Source organism: Benincasa hispida, chromosome 10 (assembly GCF_009727055.1).
Source record: "Benincasa hispida cultivar B227 chromosome 10, ASM972705v1, whole genome shotgun sequence".
NCBI lineage: Eukaryota > Viridiplantae > Streptophyta > Magnoliopsida > Cucurbitales > Cucurbitaceae > Benincasa > Benincasa hispida.
This window is the reverse complement of record NC_052358.1, coordinates 42,664,186-42,685,241: the sequence shown is the minus strand read 5'-3', so window position 1 is coordinate 42,685,241 and position 21,056 is coordinate 42,664,186. Positions and strand designations below refer to the sequence as shown.

General features: G+C 32.3%; 1 protein-coding gene across 1 annotated transcript; it reads left to right on the top strand.

Moving 5' to 3' along the window:
• The first annotated feature begins 307 nt into the window (after positions 1 to 307).
• Positions 308 to 3,963, top strand: LOC120087947 (NAC domain-containing protein 104-like). Its single transcript, XM_039044970.1, has 3 exons — positions 308 to 562; positions 1,434 to 1,729; positions 3,280 to 3,963. The coding sequence occupies exons 1-3, from the start codon at positions 391 to 393 to the stop codon at positions 3,421 to 3,423; spliced, it is 612 nt and encodes a 203-aa protein (XP_038900898.1). The 5' UTR covers positions 308 to 390; the 3' UTR covers positions 3,424 to 3,963.
• Positions 3,964 to 21,056: the final 17,093 nt, after the last annotated feature.

Genomic DNA, 21,056 nt, shown 5'->3' with positions numbered 1-21,056 from the left:
AAAATACTTTTTTTTCTTTTAAGTTAATCCATCAATAAATAGAGGGGAAGCTACTTTAAAACAATCAATTACTATTCATCTCTCTTTTCTTGAGTGCCACTTTTACAATAAAAACAAAAAACAAACATTACTTTTGTTTTCATTCCAAAAGTGTGGGTCATGAAGCATGGTTGGAAATATGCCCTTTATAAATCATAAAACAAGACATTTGCCTTATCCTCTTCTAAATTTAATTTAATATCATTTCATTTAATTTCTATATATAAATAGGGCAAATGTGGTGCAGACTTTCTCCATTAACCTAGCTACCTCCTCTTTTTCCATAGCTTTTCTTTGAGAAAAGCTTTAAAAAGAAAAAACATTTACATAATTGCTCTTTTTGATTTGTTAATGGAAGCCATTAGTGGAAACAGCTTCAATTTATTGCCTCCTGGTCTCAGATTTTGCCCAACAGATGAAGACCTTGTGCTTCACTTTCTCTATCACAAAGCTTCTCAAAATTTTTCCAATTCCATCATTCCTCACCTTCAACTTCATCTCTATAACCCTTGGCAATTTCATGGTATATAATATAGTATCTCTCTCCTCTTTCTTCTCCCTCTAAATCTACCCTAACACATTTTAATGGATGATCTATTGTGAACAATAGCATGTAGTAGACTACAAGAACTCAAGTAAAGCTTTTTAGGTTGATGGTATCAGAGAATGAGATCATGCATTTGAATCTCTCTTACAGTATCTTATCTTTTTCTCTGTGATTTTCATTTGTTGGACTCTTCTAAAAATTCTAGAGTTCAAAAGTAAAGTTTAAAGTATTATTGAAATAATTGGATTTAGAGTAAACTACCTTTTTGGTTTTTTGGGTTTTGGGTTTAGTTTTTATTTGGTCCCGATGTTCCAAAATCTTATAATTTCAGTATTTGAGTTTTGAGTTTGATTTCAATCTAGTATTTAGGTTTCAAAATGTTACAATTTTACCCTTGAAATTTGATCATTGTTTTGATTTGATTCCTTAACTTTCAAAATTTGCACTTTTATACTAAATACTTACTTTTAGTGTTTAGTATTATTGTTTATTAATTAATTTAAACGAATTAAGTTTCACTATCTTTTCTATCCGTATTAAAATTATTTTTAAAATTTCACTTCATAATTATTTTAAATTAATTAATAGATATTAACACAAAATTAGAAAGTGGGTATTGAATGGAAAATCAAAGTTATAAAAGTATAAAACTTGACATTTAGAGACTAAAATGAAACAAAATTCAACCTTAACGGAAAAAAATGTAATATTTTGAAACTTAGTGACTAAATTAAAATCAACTAACTAAATGTGTAACATTTAGAAACTTAGAGACCAAGTTTTTTTCCCTTAAATTTACCTTTTAAGTTACATTTTTTGTCTCTTTTTTTTTTTTTTTTTGGGACAGGGAAAGCACTTTCAAATGGGGACATTCACTACTTTTTCAGCAGAGTGGGAGAAAGTAGAGCAACAGAGAGTGGATATTGGAAAGATGTTTTAATGGATGAACCAATCTTGTGCAGTGCCAATGGGAATGAAGTTGGCATAAAAAAGTATCATATTTTCTTTGTTGGTGAAGAAGATGATTCAACAACAGCAGCTATTCAAACAACTTGGGTCATGCAAGAGTATCATATTTACACCTTCCTTTTGAACACCCATGCTCAATCCCAAAACAACAACAATCTATCACAAACAAAATCAGTAAGTGAATTAAACAACTTATTTAAGACTCCTTTCCAATAATCTTGTTTTTTGTTTCCATTATTCTTATTTTCTGAAACCTAAGAAATAATTGGTTTGGAGAACTAAAAGTCGATATAGTACAACTTTTATGCTAGTAGAGTTATATTTATATTAGTTGGTATGCTAGGTGGTTGAATTACAACCTAAATAGAAATATGTAGGTGAGAATACTAGTTTTTGTACTATACTTTAGAACATATTTTATTTATTATCTCTTCTAGATTTTACACTTTTGCTAAGTCAATGATGTTTGCTTTTCGTACTTTTGTTAACTTTCAATATATTAATTAAAAATAATTATGATGCCGTTTTTTCAACTAATTTTAATAGTAACAATTTTTTTTTGAAAACTAAGTTATTTACTTAAAATGAATTAATACAACTAAGTTATTTAGTTTGTGGTTGTTTGGTTCAACGTTTTATGAGTGCCTGGAAATTTAGGATGCCTAGAAATAGGATGTCTAGGAATAGAAGATGATGTTTGCTTTTAGTATTTTTGTTAACTTTCCATTTATTAATTAAAAATAATTATGATGGCGTTTTCCCAACTAATTTTAATAGTGATAAAAAAATGAAAACTAAGTTATTTACTTAAAATGAATTAATACAACTAAGTTATTTAGTTTCCGGTTGTTTGGTTTAGGGTTTTATGAATGCCTGGAAATAAGATGTATAGGAATAGAAGATGATTGAAATGTTGTCATATTTTGCTGCGAATTAATAATGTCGTGTTGCATGGAAATATCATCATAATACAAATAAATAAGTGATTTTTTTTTTTTTTTAGTTTGTGTGAACACGTTCAACAATTTTGTCGACTTATAAAGCATAAACTTAATCAAAATTAACTTCCATTAATTTATTTTAAATAATAATCAATTTATGCTAATTGGGCAAGACAAATGGGAAGTAGAAGACGATGAAGAGGATCATGTGGAAGAAAAAGAAGAAATATGGAGATTAAAAAATGTGCAATAATTTGGAGATTTATTAGTGTTGACAGTTTTTTAAATTGAAAATAAATAATTTGGAATTACAAATTTAACCCCCTAAACCTTCAAAATTGGTCTAAAAGGTGATCTTTAAAAACTTTAGAATATATCTAATATAAGTTCCTACACTTTAATTTTTTTTTTGTTTAATATGTCTATAATGACATATTCAAAACCTTTGAGAGTTAAGTAATCTAGACTCCAAACTTTTATTGTTATGATTAATAAGTACGGGAATTTCAAACACTATTGAAAAAGTCAACTCTTTCTAAAGTTGACGATCAAGAGACTAAATAGAGACAGACGTGAAAGTTCATCAGAAATATGTTAAAATGAAAATGAGAAAAAGAAAATTTTAGTAGTCCATGTAATTCCTAAGGGCATATAATAACCAAATTAAATGGAGAAACAAAGTTACAAAACGAGGAATGTTTAATGATGTTAATTAGCTTATTTTGAGTAAAAAATTTATTTGAGAGTAAATTATTATTGTGTTTATTGTTGTGATTTGAACAGGAGTTTGGATTATGGGTTCTGTGTCGAGTTTTTGAAGCAAAAGAGAATATAGGAAGAAGTATGTTTAGTTATGAGGAAGATGATGATAATGAAAGTGAACTTTCATATTTGGATGAGATGTATTTGACATTAGATGATATTTGAAATTTTAATTTCCAATCTTAATTAAAGCTCATTTTCCTACATTATTTACTTTAATATCTCAAATATCTTTGAAAAACAAAGATAGTACATTTTCTTTCTTTATTATTATTTTTTATTTTGGAATAAAATTTAATTGGAGGAACATTATTAAAAAAACAAAAATCCAAATGCATGGACTGGGCTCACAAGTTCTTCTAGGGCAACCCAATTACCCAACAGTTGCGCGCACACACATATATATATAAGAAATACTTGAGGGGCACTTTAGGTTGTTCTTAAATACCATGCTTTCATTTTTCTATCCACTTAAAAAAAATATCTTTTTAATATTTTTTAAAAGATAACAATAAAAATTAAAACGTATAATTTTTTTTTTTTGTTGGGTGCAACATGGGCTGCATAAGAGATGAGTGTAGCCCAGTTGCACTTAAGTTTTATCCTATACATATGTATATAACTATTTTTGAAAAGTTAGGGCATTTCACAAAACTTCGTAACTTCGAATTATAATTACATTTTATGTGTATATGTAGGTTACTTAAATCTCATTGGTTCGTATTACTACTACTCTATATGTGTAAATGTATATCAGTTAATTAATAGAACATATCAAAAAATCAAGCTTCATATCACGATTGTACTGTATGCGTAAACATATATTAGTTAATTACAATAATATATCGATATTGGTGGAGAAAAAGAAAGAAGATGCAATATTATGTTCTAATCAGGAATCATGATAAATGATGGTTAAAACCTCGTAACTTCACATTATAATTACATTGTATGTATAAAAGTAGATTAGTTAAATCTCATATCTTCATATTACTATTACACTATATGTGTAAATATATATTAATTAATTACTAAAACTAACCAAAGACAAACTAGAAATACAAATAAAATAGGGCATGTATTGGGCTCATGTTTTGTCAAAATTCTTATTAATTTTCGTTTTTTTTTTATTTTCTTTAATTGAAACCTAAAATCTTGCTACCTACTCTAATTACTATATATATACCTTTTGGAAATATGGCGAAAGGTAGTTTTCAACAAAATTTTAGAGTTGTTTAATTGGGACAAAAAAGACCCATGATAAAGATTTACACTTTGGCTACAATAACAAAACATAGTATTAAGGAGAGAAAAATACATTGGATTAGACCTAACAAAAGAAAAGACAAATAATAGAGCACATTAATTAAGGATAGAGAAGAGAGATGGTGGTTAAAAAATAAATATAACAATCAAAAGCTAAATTGTATCCTAAAATTTAGGAGCAAAACACAAATATGGATATGGTAAAAATATAATATAATAATAAAATAGATAAACAAATAAAACAAAATAACTAAATAACTAAATTTGGAATAAATAAATAAAATAAAGGAAATTATAGACAATAGGAAAATTGTGGAATTTATGAAAATCTAAAATTCTCATTCCCCGGTCCTTTCTTTTAATTTCCTCACCAATGTGCATTTTCTTAAACTCCACTAAATACCACTATTTATAGCCAATTTGGCAAGTATGAGGTGGAACTACATGGACACTGGGCATTTAGGGCAAGGACTATAACCATCTCTTGCCATAGTACATACGATTTTGTAATCCCCAATTAACTACGGTTAATATTATTTCAAAACCCCTCATTTGGTACAATATTTACTATTTGCTACAGTTTTTACTATTTTTCATTCATCATTTTCTATTATTCGATACATTGTTTACTATTTTCTCTTCAAACTGAAATAGTTTACACCTCAAACATATACTATTATAACCCAAACTAAAATAATTTACACCTCAAACACATTCTATTATAACTCAATTATAGTAATGTAGGACTATAATAACAACTCCTTAAAGGGATTGGATTTCCCCGAAGCGGAAGCATACGAATGCATTGGTCTCTAAATTCATTTTACAAAACATACAAAATTCGGAGTGACCGAAACAATTGATAAACATAAACCTAAGCATGCTTGTACTATGCAATTAGAGAGGAAGGGATTATGAGATAACTCACCTTTGAAAATCTATATCTTCTTGTTTCCTCTCCACAACACAAATACAAACTACTCCTCTCGATCTCCCAAACCCGCAACCACAAACACAACGTACGAGATGAAAAGCAAACCACCACGAGATCTTCGTCATTATTCTCAAGGACGAGAATCGTACAAAGTTGTGGACTTGCACTTAATTTTGGAAAGAGCGAATGAGGAGGTTGAGATATTTTTTCTAAGAGAACGTTTCTACATGACACAGAGAGAATGAGAGGGAGGAAGAAAAGGCAATTCCTCCTCTCTCTTCAATTTTTACGTGACAAAGAGCGATTTGAGGGTTGAGGAAGTTATAACTCTCTCTCTTTTTTAAAAAAAAATTTAAAATAAAAAAAAATTGAATTTTGGTGTATATATATATACTAACTAACTTTAACCTATAGTTATTATATAATAATCATTGAATCACACTCAAATAAAAACCTTTCTCATCAAATATATAAAATAAATATGAATCATATTCACATATATTTGATATATAGTTTTTATATGAATCATATTCATATAATTAATATTCAAATCATATTAAAATATCTGTCTCTCATAAAACTATGTAAATTTAATATGAATCATATTCACATTAAATTTTAACATATAGTTTTTTTATATGAATCATGTTCATATAATTAATATTTGAATCATATTCAAATAATTATTTCTCTCATCAAATTATAATGTATCAAAATACGTTATATTTATAATGTATCTATATACATTATTTAATCGTATCTTATACAATTAATTTTCTTTAAATAATTTGAAAAATTCAAATTAAACCAAAACTAATTTGATTCTCATTAGTCCTTGTTGAGCAAACAAGGGACCTTATGGACCGATAGATTGAAGCTCCGATGATAAGAGACTAATTGATTAAACTCTTTAATCAAATTAATCAACATTCATTAATTTTCGGTTGCTCCACTAAAAATCGACAACTGTACTCTTTGCACTATAGATATATTTATGTGTCCATTGGAATAACCAATCAATAGTGTGTTGACCCTTCACTAATTGCTCGTAAGTACAGTTTGGTTAAAATTCTCATTTTACCCTTGTGGTTACATCTAACTCGTTAAGTACCACCGATCCCTCTAATGAATAATTAGCCATAGTCCAACTATGACTGAACCCCTCTCAGGCTAAGAGAGGGTGAGGCGCCTCATTGTTCAAGCTCTGAAATCAGTCCTTAAGGGAGCAATTTATCTTCTTACCCTACCATTAAGAAAAGGGTGGACTCCTTCTTGTGTAGCTATGTTCCCCCAATCAGATGAATCCCCGAAATGGTAGGCATATCTAGTCGGTGAAACTGATCATTCTCACCCATGCAGATTAAAGGATTGCCCTTATAGGCAGGAGTTCACAACTCACTCAAGACTAAGGTCAAGCCACCTATGGTCATCTTGGTGAAAAGTGAGTCTCTTCTAGTAACAGTGTTATGAAGAGAGACTCAATATTTCGTTGTCTGGTCTTATACGAACACTTTGTATAAGATACTTTTGCTCACATGTCTCTACATGAATGATCAGGATGAGATCATTTGTAATACTTTACAACAATTATAACATTTACAAAATGGGTTGTATCATTAGTGTTACCAGTATAGAGAACCAAACCTTATCTATATACCACAGACCATTTAGGTTATCACTTAAACATGATCCATCTTTATATCTCCACATACATGCTTAAGTTACATCAGATAATCTTGAATCTTAGTTTAATGGATTATTGCATAAGTTACATAAAACTAATTCACCATTGATTCAACTAACACATAACTATGAGACTTTAGGGTATACATCTTGAAAATCTTCCACTTGCACTAAAGCTAGGAAAATGTAAGTTGATGAGACATGTATCCTAGGGCATACTCTATACCCTACATGCTCTCCCACTTACTGTTCGGTCAGGACTTATGTCTTTAATAAACCCTAAACTGAAACAAAAGAAAATATTTATAAAAAGATCACCAAACTACTCCTATTACTACAAAAACATAGCAACAATGGTAAGTATGAGGTCAAACCACAGAGAGGCACAAAATTAATTCTCTCTTAAGCTAAATTTGATTGTGAAAGCAATAAAACTGGGTTTTGGTTTTGAATAATTTAAAAACATGCACGAAATTGAAATGCAAACGGATAAATTTAAACAGTGATTGGGCTCATCTAGTTCTTAGATCAAGTTAGACATTCAATGTAATTTCAATCATCGTTTTCTGCCAATTGATTATGCGGTTGAATTATGTATGCACAACTAATCGCTTGATTCGATCTAACTAGCATCTACAATGGCGGATAACTACCATGAATCTAACCAAGTAAGGGTCCTAATTATTAATTAAGATCGGAAAGGTCATACCCTAACTAATCTACGTGCTTCTAAATTCTATTGGGTTCGATAATGGTCATATAGAACTAAAAATAAATGCATTAAGATTTAGGATTCAATTATTTCGATTAATTCTCAGGAAAGCCATATTCAATTAACCAATTTTATTATTAAACCAAGCAATTAGCACATTTTATGAATAGCCATAAAATGTCTAATTTACTATTGCTATTTAGGACCTTAGCAAGACATCTTATGCAAAAGTAAACTTCACAAGATATTCATGCAAAATTAGTGACAAACTAAGAATCGATTAGCATGGACGATTAAGCGTGAAAAGTCAACCTCAAAACATGCGTTGAAATTAAAATATATTCAAAGAAAATACAATTTGGAATTGCAAACATTAATTGAAAACAGAAAACTCATGAAATTAACATCAAATCCTTGACCCAAGAAACTAGACAAAATTACCACATATATTCATAGACAAATCCACAAGGTACTAGTCAATTCATGCTCACTAATCCAATATATATATATAATATATACTACTATATATATATTTATAACCTTTGAGATATCAAAGTTATAAAGGATAAAAAAGATAGTGAAGCCTCTCTTCGGCCTCCATGGAAGTTTAACCTCCAAGATTGAATCACATTCTTTAGGATACTCAGAATTTTTAGCCTCTTTTGACCTAAAATCAAAGAGGGTTATAAAATTAATCGCAGCGTTGCAATACTAGGAATGGGCGTTGCAATGTTACCTTGTGTTTTGGCTGAAGATGGAACGTGTGTGCGCAACTAATTAGTGTCAAAGTATCCATGGTGTTGCAACGCTGCCCTGCGAATGCAGTTACTGCCTTTTAGCATCAAGCGAGCATTGGGCTTATTAGCGCCAAAGTACCTGTAGCATTGCAACGCTGTTAAACTATATGTTATATCACATATAACATATGACATATAATTTATTTTATATCGCATATTGTTGGGTTTTATGCCCTAAAACTCGTAGATAGTGAATATAATTAAATAAATAGTTATTAATAGTTTTCTCAATAAGTGTTATTAATATTTTATTTAATTTTGTCTTATTAACCCTAGAATCTAATAAACTAACATCCTAGGTTGTCTTATGAATCTTGAAATGTATGTAGAGACATATAGGGATCAATGTTCAAGATATAGCCTAAAGGGTCTATAGTATAGAGGTAAGGTTGGGTACTTTATCCTGGTAACACTATGGATACAACCCACTTTGTATTTAATACAAACGCAGTGATTCAATGCGTTCATGTAGGAGACACACGAGTGGGGGTATCTTGGACAATGAGTTTGCACAAAGATCGAACCGTGAAATAGTAACCACTAGATGTAATCCCATTGACTAGTTAGGTTTTTATTTCAATAGGATGGTCTAGGAAACTTAGTCTTACTCCCAAGTATATTATGAACTCCTGTTTACGAGGGATTGTCCTTTGATTTGTATGGGTGAGAGTGGCTAGATTGCTGACTCAATATGCCTACCATTTTTGGGATAAGAACAAGTAGATAGCTAGGAGCATAATCATACAAGATAGATTTCACTCCTTCTCGACTTTAGGGTAAGTAGATGAGTGTTCCCTTAAGTGGTGTCTCCGTGACTTGAACAAAGGGTCCTACCCTCTCACTTGCCCCAGAGGGGTTTATGTTTAATGGTTGGACCATAAACAGATTGCTCATTAGAGAAGCACTGGTACTTAAGGATGTAGAGGTAACCTAGGGGTAAAACGGTAATTTGATCCAACTGGTATTACGAACTGTGAAACCTGGGTTTCAATTTCCCTACTTAAACAGGTAATTAAGGGAATAAACTAAGTGAGTTAAATCCTATGTTGAAGAGAAGAAAAATTTCTAAGTGTTGAATAAATTTGTCCTTGAGTAGCTTTGAATTGAGTCTTAACTAGTGAAAATTTAGTTAAGTGTGAAGTCAAAAAAGAAACCATGCATGTGGTGTTAGGAAACATTAATGCATGAGATGAGGCTAAAGTGTAGAGGTTAATAGAAGATTAAGCATTGAAGCCAAGGGCAACCATGCATTGAGCTTGTGAGGTTGAACGCATATTAGCCGAAGTGTTGGCAAGAGGCGTTGCCAAGGGTTAATCATGCATTAAGGCTACGTGAGCGAGAGCGAGAAAATGATTCATTCAGCGCAAGGCGCTGGGCTGACGATCGTATAGCTATGTGCAGGTGCTGAGTGATGCACTAGACGATTGTGTAGCTGTAGATGGCGCTAAATGATGTGAAGCGATGCGCTCAACGATAGAGCTACACGGTAGGCGATGGCATTATATGATCAGTGTAAGCGTTAGACGATAAGCATAGAAGCTAAACGATAGCATTAGACAATAGCGCTAAATGTTGAACGGGCGCTAGACGGTAAGCATAGACGCTAGGCGATGCGGGCACTGGGCGATAGACGCGAACCTACATGATGGTGCTGTACGATGAGCGTGAGCACTACACGATAAGCGAAGTGCTAGACGATGGGCATTGCACGATAGACGCAGACGCTGGGCAATGACATTATACGATAGGCAGATGCACTAGAGATAGGTGTCAGCGTTACACGATGGAGCTAAATGATAGGCACAAGAGTTATGCAATAGGCTATACGCTATGTGTTGAGCATTAGCGAGATTGTTGAGAGCGAGATCGTTGAGAGCAAAATATCACTAAACGATTGTGGTACACGATGAGACATAAGTGATATGCGATGGGACACAGGCATTAGACGATTGGCAACAGCGAGAGGACTGGATGTTAAGCGACAGCGAAAGATTCATTAGATGAAGCTGCACGATGGACTAAACAATGGAGCGGTGCTAAGGCTTGCGTTTCGCAAGGTTGATGAGCTCACCCAAGACAAATGGCTATACCGAGAGGTGGTTAGGCTTGAGTTAGTATGAGCTGAACGAATAGAGTTTCATGGAAATAAGTTTTATGCATCAAGAAGACAACTCAAGTAGATGAATGGTAAGGAAGTAGGTGGTGGCAAAACATGGTGCAAACACTCCAAAGTAGAAGGTCTCTTGCGTTGAGACTTAGTAAAGATGAGAATCGGTTCCTTTGGCCTATAAATACCACCACAGAATGCCTCTTCAATTCATATCCCAAATCCTTTTCAAAGAACGTAAGGAAGAGTGTTAGAAGATATATTTACAGAAGACTATGTGTTGATCATGAAGGGCATGCGTTGGTAGCAAGACCATGCATTGGTCAAGAAGTTCCAAGAGGAGGAGATGTTATCAGATAGTGAGGTCTGAAAGTAGCATCAACTTAAGACGAGGAGTTCTCCCAGAATATCGTGAATTTTAAGTAATTTCAATGCTACCTGAAAGCTCTGAGAGTCTAGTTTTTAAGTTAGGGTTATCGGAAAAGAAGTTCCAAGGAATCAAGCTAGAGACTGAGGAAAAGACAGAAGGGTCGAGCTATTGGGTAAGCTTGGGCCAATCTTGATGTTTTGAGGATTCCGGCCAAACCACAAGAAGTTCTGAGCTACGATTTTATGGTAAGCTTTCTGAGACATTTTATAACATGTTTGTAGAAGGACGTATCTCAAAATAAGGCTTAGAACTATGAGTTCCAAGCTTAAAGTTAAATCTGAAATTTAGGGTTCAAAAAGGAGCCCGAGGAAAGCAAGGAATTCTAGAGAGGAAAGGTTCCTACCCTACCAAGGTCAGTGGTAATTTCCTTTAAGTCTTAAGCATATCTTTTAGAGTAAATTGTATATACTTATGTTGTGAATGAGTAAATAGTATGAGAATGAGATTATGTGATCTGGATGGTCAGAGGGGTCAATAGACCTAGTCCCTAAGCTCGGAAGTAGAACCTCACGGGATGGTCAGGGGACCGAGAGGTCTAGTTCTTGACCCTGTGGGAGGAACCTCGTGTGGGATGGTCAAAGGGTTGGTAGGCCTAGCTTCTGAGCCCATAAGCGGGGAGCTATGTGCATATAGGAAACAACAGGAACGTAAGAGAGTAAGTGTTTATGATTAGTATCAGTTAACTATCTACCGTGTGTGTAGGTAGAGTTTGAGATCAAACTCATTCAAGGTTGAGGTTTGAGTATTAACCTCGTATTTGTGATATGCTTGTATTTATTTATGAGTTGAAATAAACTCTAGAAGTTGCTTACCACTCACTAAGCTTCTTGAAGCTCATTCTTTTCTTTTCATGTTTTTCTTCCCAAGTAGCAAAAGGTGAGAAGTTCCAGGTGCTGCTAAGGTCAAGGTCTACCATAACCACAGTCACACTTCTAGGGTTTTAGAGTTGTTATTGTAAACTTTGTACTTAAGCCTGAGAGTTGTATAAACGTTATACTGTTGGTAATAAAATGAGCTAGTCAAACAATTGTTTATTACATCTTTGGCTTAAAGTTTACTGAGTGTAGTAAGGTAGAGATGGGCAGTAGGTATCACAAAAGGGTGGTATCTGCGGTCTCTCATGCCTCACCTCGAGCTCAGAAGGCGGGCTCAGGGTGAGGTGTGACACGAACACTCGTGAAGGACTAACTTGATGTTATTGGTCTATATCCGTGGACACAGAAACATATTTGTAGTGAGAAAAGTGTAGCTATGGGTCTTTAGTGAAATGTATCCACAATTAACAAATATTGATTAATTTGATTAATGAGTTTAGCCAATTAATCTCACATCATTGGAGCTTCTGATCTACAGACCCATTAGGTCTCCTTCCTAGCTTGTAAAGGGTATTGAGGTAATTTGTCATTAAATTGAATTTGAAATGTTCAAATTTAGAATTGGGAATTTTTTAATGTATGTTGATATATTTTATATAAATTTTAATTTTATACTTTATTATTAATTTTGGATATGATTCAAAATTAATAAATGAGAGAACGAAATAATATGAATAAGATTCATATTGAAAATTCTAGGTTAAAAATAATGTGCATTAGATGCATCATACACATTAAAACTATAGGTTAAATGAGATAAATATATTTGAATATGATTCAAATGAGAAATTTAAATTAAATATGTTAGATTTAATTGGATGACTAATTAATTGGAGAATTAATTAATTATTTAATTTAATTGAATTATGAATTTAATTAAATTGATTAAATCAAAACTATAGGTTAAAATTAATACACATTAGATGCGCATTAAAATTATAGGTTATGTGAGAGACAACCATTTAAATATGATTTAAATGGTTATTGTTTTTATTTATTTAATCTTAATTAAATCAAATGTAACTCCCCACATAGGGGAGATACTAGAGACGTGGGACTCCTTACTTTCACCCTCTCTATCTCATTCTCTCCGTATAAAAAAAAAAAAAAAAAAAACAGAGAATATCAATTGATCGATAATCAAAACTCTCTGCATTTTTTGTCTTCCCTCTTCCTTCCAATTCCAAAAGGAGAAAAAAAAAAAACTCACAATTCTTATCTCCTCAATTTTCCTACAAGAATAAGGAGGACTCTAAATGGTGGTGCTCAGTCCTAATTCTTAATAGAGAAATTCTTCTGTCAAAAGGTTTACAAGATAAAGTTTCTTCCACTTTATAATTCTATTTTTGAAATGCATGCTTAATCTATTTTTTTCTATTTTATTCCAATGCAAAATTGTTCCGTTTTAAATGTCACTTTTAAATATGTTTGAGTTCTGTATTTTGGCTTCGCTGTGCCTTAGGGTTTTTCATCCCTTCATCTATAATATACTATAGTTTATTATTCTCTCAAATAACCTAAGGTATTAATATTGAATCATATTCATATTAATTTTAACCTATGGTTTTCATATGAATCACACTCATATAAATAATAATTGAATCACATTAAAATAACAACCTTTCTCATCAAACTATATAAAATAAATATGAATCATATTCACATTAATTTTGATATATAGTTTTTATATGAATGTAATATTTAGATCATATTCAAATGTTTATTTCTCTCATAAAACTATATAAATTTAATATGAATCATATTCACATTAAATTTTAACGTATAGTTTTTTTATATGAATGATATTCATATAATTAATATTTGAATCATATTCAAATATTTATTTCTCTCATCAAATTATAATGTATCAACATACATTATATTTTATAATGCATCCATATACATTATTTAATTGTATCTTATACAATTAATTTTCTATAATGATTTGAACAAGTCAAATTAAACCAAAATTAGTTTGATTCTCATTAGTCCTTATTGAGCTAACAAGGGATCTTATGGACCTATAGATTGAAGCTCCAATGATATGAGATTTATTGATTAAACTCTTCAATCAAATTAATCAACATTCATTAATCGTCGGTCACTCCACGTACTCTTCGCACACAGATATATTTCTATCTCCATTGGATATAACCAATCAATAGTGTGTTGACCCTTCACTAATGGCTCATAAGTATAGTTGGGTCAAAATTTTCGTTTTACCCCTGTAGTTACACTTAACTCTTTAAGTATCACTGATCCCTCTAGTGAACAATAAGTCATAGTCTAACTATGACTTAATCCCTCTCAAACTAGGAGAGGGTAATACGCTTCATTGTTTAACCCCCAAAATCAACCCTTAAGGGAGTAATTTATCTTCTTAACCTAACTTTAGGGAAGGAGTGAATTTCTTCTTATGTAGTTGTGTTCCCAGCTTCCCAAAATAGTAGCCATATTGAGTCGGCAAAACTAGTCGCTCTCACCCATTCAGATTAAAGTATCACCACTAGAAGTTCACAACTCACTCAGGATTAAGGTCAAGTCACCTATGGTCACCCTAGTGAAAGTGAGTCTCTTCTAGTAACAGTGTTATGAATAATCAGGATCAGATCATTTGTAACACTTTATAACAATTGTTAACATTTACAAAATGGGATGTATCGATAGTGTTACTAGGATAGGGTAACCAACCTTATCCATATACTACAGACCATTTAGGTTATCACTTAAACATGATCCACCTGTATGTCTCCACATACATGTTTAAGTTACATCAGATAATCTTGAATCTTAGTTTAATAGATTATTGAATAAGTTACATAAAACTAATCAACCATTGATTCAACTAACATATAATACGAGGCTTTAGGGCATACATCTCAACACTCCTTACCCCAAATACCCCCTAAAAGTATGTAACTACAGGATGTATGGACAACAAGCATAAATACACATTGGGTTAGTGGGAGAATGCCATTAAGCATTAGGCATCTATTTTATAATATACATAATACTCCCCCTTAGACACTTAATAAATATATGAAATATGCTTCATTGAAAGCTTACTATGAAAAAATCCTAGTGAAGGAAGAAAAGTACATATTACATATAATTTATACTCTTAAAAGAATACAATATGTTTTCTCCCTCTCATAGAAACATCACTTAGGATCTTTGAACATCACTTAGGATCTTTGAGTCGCCACATTCCAATGTTATGCACCAGTTTTTCAAAGGTTGCAATTAGTAAAAATTTTGTAAATAAGTCTGCTAGGTTATTCTTTAAACAAATTTATTGTATAGTGATATCGTCATTGTCTTCGAGATCATGAGTGTGGAAAAGTTTTAGTGAAATATACTTTGCTCTATCTCTTTTAATATATCCTCCTTTGATTTGGGATATACAAGCTGTATTATCTTCATATCATATCGTTGAAAGTTTTTTACTAGAAAACAAGCCACATGTTCCACAAATGTATTGAGTCATTGATCTTAGCCACACACAAAATCGAGTAGCCTCATGAATTGCAAGAATTTCAGTATGATTTAAGGAAATAGCTATTATGGTATGTTGTACTAATCGCCATGATATAACAGTTCCTCCATATGTGAAGAGATAACCTATTTGAGATCTAGCTTTGTGTGGATCAGATAAATATCCAGAATTTGCATAACCAACTAGATCAAAATGTGATTTATTTGAGTAAAACAAACCCATATCTATCGTTCCTCAAATATAACATAGTATATGATTAATTCTATACTAATGTCTTTTTGTGGAAGAAGAATTGTATCTAGCTAATAAATTTACTAAAAATACAATATCCGGTCTTGTATTATTAGCAGATACATAAGTGCACAAATTACACTAAGATATGGTATTTCAGGACTAAGAAGTTTTTCGTTATCATCTCGAGGTCGAAATATATCTTTCTTCACATTCAATGAATAAACTTCCATTGGAATGTTAAATGGATGTGCTTTATCCATATAGAATATTTTTTAGATTTTTCTTGTATAAGTTTATTGATGAACAAATATTGCATCTGCTAAATGTTTAATTTGCAAGCCGAAGAAAAATTTTGTTTTTCTGAGAACTTTCATCTCACATTCTTTTTTAAGATATTCTATTGCCATTGAAAGTTTTTACGAAATTCCAATTATATTTAAGTTATCAACATATAGTTATAATAGAAAATTCTGACTGTAGTTTCTTTATAAAACCACAGACATATTGGATTGTTTTGATATCATTCTTATAATAAATATCCACTTAGGTGATTGTATCACATTTGTCCTGATTATTTCAATTCATTTAGTGACCTCTGTAACTTTATTCAATACAATTCTCGAGAATTTGTTTTATGTGATGCAGGTATCTAAATTCTGTCTGAAATTTTCATATAAATATCATTATCAAGAGATCCATATAAATATTTCGTGACAACATCCATAAGATGCATGTCCAGACTTTCATTCATAGTCAGACCAATTAAAACTCTTAGTGTAATTGCATCCACCACTAGAGAATACATCTCCTCATAATCACTATCAAGTCTTTGTGAAAGAGCTAGTGTAACTAGTCTTGCTTTGAATCTTACGACCTCATTATTATCATTTCTTTTTCTCACAAATACCCATTTGTATCCCACAGGTTTGACACCTTCTAATGTTTAGACTACTGGTCCAAAAATTAGTCATGTCAAGGATTTCTTCGTAGGTATTTATATCCTTAATCAAGTCTTTTTTACTATTGTTTATTTTTCTTTTTCGATGATTTTTATCTTTGAAACCCATTGGTCTACCATGCTTATGGCGTGCCTCAGACTCATTAGCAACATCTTGTTGTGTTAGGATATGTTGGGTTGTATGTCCTAAAACTCGTGGTTTGTAAACAATAGAACTTATTCTAAAAATTCAGTAAGTTGTTATTGAATAGATGTTTCGCTTATAATAAATCCAATAAACCTAAAAGTCTCTTGACTATTACATGAGTACTTGACATTTATGTGGAGACATAAAAGTGGATCAGGTTCGAGTAAGTAGTCAAAATGATCTATAGTATATGAATAAGGTTGGGTGCCTTATTCTAGTAACACTATTGGATGCGGCCTACTCTGTAGTTGTTACAAAGAGTCGTTAAGTGCTACGAATGAAGTGATCCTAATTCGTACATGTTATGACATGAGGAGTGGGGGAGTCCCTATGCAAAAAGGTTTGTACAAGATCGGACCACGAAATCAGTCACTTTTACTTTATAACGTTGTTTGTTGTTTAAGACTGACTATTTCAAAGCGATGAACTAGGTAACTTGACCTTAATCCTGAGCTAACTATGAACTCCTATTTATTCGGGATTATCCTTAGATTTGCATAGGTGAGGGTTGGCTTAACAGCGTTGGCTCAATAAACACCCATTTCAGGTGTAAGACTGTATAAACTCCCATTTTAGATTTGTATAGGTCCGGTTCAGCCTCAAAAGGTTTTTGGCTGGTCTGGTTCAAACTTTTCTAGTCTGATTTAGATGGTTAGGGTCCGGTTCAAGCATTTTGGGTTCGGTTTGGAGCGGTTCAAGCAGTTTTGAAGCCGTTTTGTAATAATTAGGCTTTTGTTTTGCTTGTTTTTACCAAAACTAAAATCATCAGTTTGTGTTTAATTATTTATGCATATGATGTATGTTATAATTAAATAAATCTTATATGTGCATATAGTATGCCATGTAGATTTAAAATCCCACCGTAGGAAGCATGTTACATGCATTGAAAGTATGTTATAATTTGTTATAATATATAGTATGCATGTTAAGGTTTCTTGTATTTAATATAATTTTTATATTAAATATTGAATACCTTTGATGTATGTTGTGGATGTTTAGTCTGTCTAAAGTTTTATAAGTTGTTATAAAATTGGGTTAGACGTTTAAAATCCATAACAAAGAACAATGCATGCTCATGTAGGTTAACTACTCGTTTTAATAGTTAAAATAGGTGTTAAAACTTGTAAAACTCAGGTTACAAACTCAACTGGAATATAATCCTGCCGAAGGCTGGGGGTATTTAAGTTGACGGTCTATGGAACACCTCCTACCTGGGGATTATGGCCGAATTATTGAGCATTGGTAACCAGTTTTATGAGCATACATGAACGATATGAGGTAAGAAAATGGTTTATCACGTAGAGATCGTAGGTTGAAATCTATTTATAAGTGTTATCCTTGGATAAACCACATAGACTTAGGGTTGTTTTTATTAGCCGAAAGAACCTAAGTATAAATTAACCCAATTAATAGAACACTTTAATGGAGTCCAATAACTTCTATATGATAAAGTTATTAGAAAACTTCAGTGGGAGATTAATAACATATACGATACATTATTTTTAGCTCTCACGTCCTTAAGAGTTCATAGTCTAAATTTAAGCGGTACTCCGTGTCATCCTGGGAGTAACCTCCATACGGAAAGTATTTTTTAGTTTAAATCTAGATTTTGATGAATAAAGGAAAGTTGTTCGAACAGAAATCAAGTATATGATTTCAACTACCACGTCTCCACATAATTTACACAGTGAGATTCATATGACGCTTCTGTCACCCTAGAAGTAACCTCCATACAGGAAGTGGATGTATGAGTCAATAATAAGGTAAACGGGGGAAGGAGTTCATAGTAAGTGCGTGAAGGAAATGTGTCAACATATCCTGCAGTCTCTTCCGTTAGTTTGGACTATGAGATTCTTATGTAGCGCCTCCTGGTTAGCTTTAAGTGGCCCTTTGCTAGTTGTTTAATGATGGCTATCCCCACGGAGGGTTGTAACATAGGATTCGGAACAACCCAATCTTAACTCTCCACTTTGGTAGCATAGTTGAGGCCGACCTCTAACATCTAAAAACGGAGGGTTACACTTACAGAATTATTAAGTGTTAATAATTTCTAACCAAAAGCGGTACCCAAATGACTATCGGAATATGAGTTATTTTGGATAGTATTTAGTCAAGAATGTCTTGTTGTAGTATCGTTGTAAATAAATAGTGATTATAGGTACATTATTTTTACTTTGCTAAAACTTGATTGGATTTAAAAGAAGTACACTTATAGAGTTTGTTTATAATTTCAAAATGACGAGTTCGATAATACAATTTTTGGCATTAGATAAATTGATCGGGGATAATTATGTAACCTAGAAATCAAATTTGAACACTATACTAATGATAGACGATTTACGGTTTTTCTTAACAGAGGATTGTCCTCCCATTTCGAGCTTTAACACAAAGCGAACTGTTCGGGATGTGTATGATAGATGGATCAGGGCAAATGATAAAGCCCGTTATATCCTCGCTAGCATATCTAATGTTTTGGCGAAGAAACATGAGGATATAAGTGCTGCCAAAGAGATTATGGAATCTCTACGAGGGATGTTTAGACAGTCGTCCTTCACCCTAAGGCATGATGCTATCAAGTACGTTTACAACAGCCGCATGAAAGAGGGGGCCTCTGTTCGTGAACATGTCCTCGACATGATGGTCCACTTTAATATGACGGAAGTAAACGACACTGTTTTTTATGAGAGAGGTCAAGTCGGTTTTATTCTAGAATCTCTTCTGAAGAGTTTTCTATAATTTTGTATGAATGCACTCATGAATAAAATTGAATATAGTTTGACTACTCTGCTGAATGAACTACAGGCTTACAAGACTATGTTGAGAACTAAAGGTCTGGAATCAGAAGTAAATGTTACTGCTGAAAAGAGAGAAACGTCCTCCAAGTCTGATGTTGCTTCCTCTTCACAGAGTAAGAGTATTCCTATAAAGAAGGGCAAAGGGAAAGGGAAGAAGAAACTTGCTGGAAAGAAAGGCAAGAAAAATGTTGCAGAAAAAGGGAAGTGTTTCCACTACAACGAAGAAGGGCACTGGAAGAGAAATTACCCTCAATACCTTGCTGAGAAAATAGCAGAGAAAACAAAACAGGCAACCTAGTTCTTGAGGACTGCTTGCTCAACTTGACAAGTGGGAGATGTTGTTGTTTGATAACCTTACTTGCTTTTGTTGTCTTGTAAAGAACAAAATGTATATATTTTTGTTGTAAATTAAATGTTCATTTCGAAAACTGTGTTTTTTTTATCTCATAGCAACTTCTGTTAAGAATCAAGCTATTAAAAGCCATTTGAAAATATTTAGGTATTTAAAAATGGCTAGATCAAAGTATAGAAAGTTTAAAAATTTTGAGATCTGACTGTTAACAAGAGTTGTTAAGACAGATCAGGCGCGTTTTACTCAAAGAGTTGAGAGTACCTCAATGTAGTGGGAGAAAAGTGTGACTTCTTGGTCATTATTGAGAATAAGATGCATTTCCATATAGTTTAATTAAAAGTCTATTGTACACTGACATGTTTACAATGATTCTCTCGGCTAAAGTGTTTAAGAATCACCTACTAACACTAGGAATACCAAGTAAATAATCTAGGACAAGTGGGAAAAATATCGGGTATGGGATACCGAATAGTAAACCGTGGGTGTGGAATGCCCTAGTTTATTGGATTTTTCTATAAAACTCATAAACTCGGTCTTGTATATTGGATATATAAGTTATCATTGGCGTTTTAGTCCAAGTAGGAGTTTGTTGGGTTTTATGTCCTAAAAGTCGTGGTTTGTAAACAATAGAACTTATTTTGAAAATTCAATAAGTTGTTATTGAATAGATGTTTTGCTTATTAGAAATCCAATAAACCTAAAAGTCCCTTGACTATTACATGAGTACTTGAACTTTATGTAGAGACATAAAAGTGGATCAAGTTCGAGTAAATAGTCAAAATGATCTATAGTATATGAATAAAGTTAGGTGCCTTATTCTGGTAACAATATTGGATGCGGCCTACTCTGTAGTTGTTACAAAGAGTTGTAAAGTGCTACGCATGAAGTTATCCTAATTCGTACATGTTATGACATGAGGAGTGGGGTTGTCCTTATGCAAAAGGGTTTGTACAAAATCGGGCCACGAAATCA

Excerpts from the sequence above, each read along its gene's own strand:
- LOC120087947 (XM_039044970.1), top strand. The coding sequence starts at position 391 with ATGGAAGCCATTAGTGGAAACAGCTTCAATTTATTGCCTCCTGGTCTC. Across the intron at positions 563-1,433 it reads TAACCCTTGGCAATTTCATG|GGAAAGCACTTTCAAATGGG; the intron begins GTATATAATATA and ends TTTTTGGGACAG. Across the intron at positions 1,730-3,279 it reads ATCTATCACAAACAAAATCA|GAGTTTGGATTATGGGTTCT; the intron begins GTAAGTGAATTA and ends TGATTTGAACAG.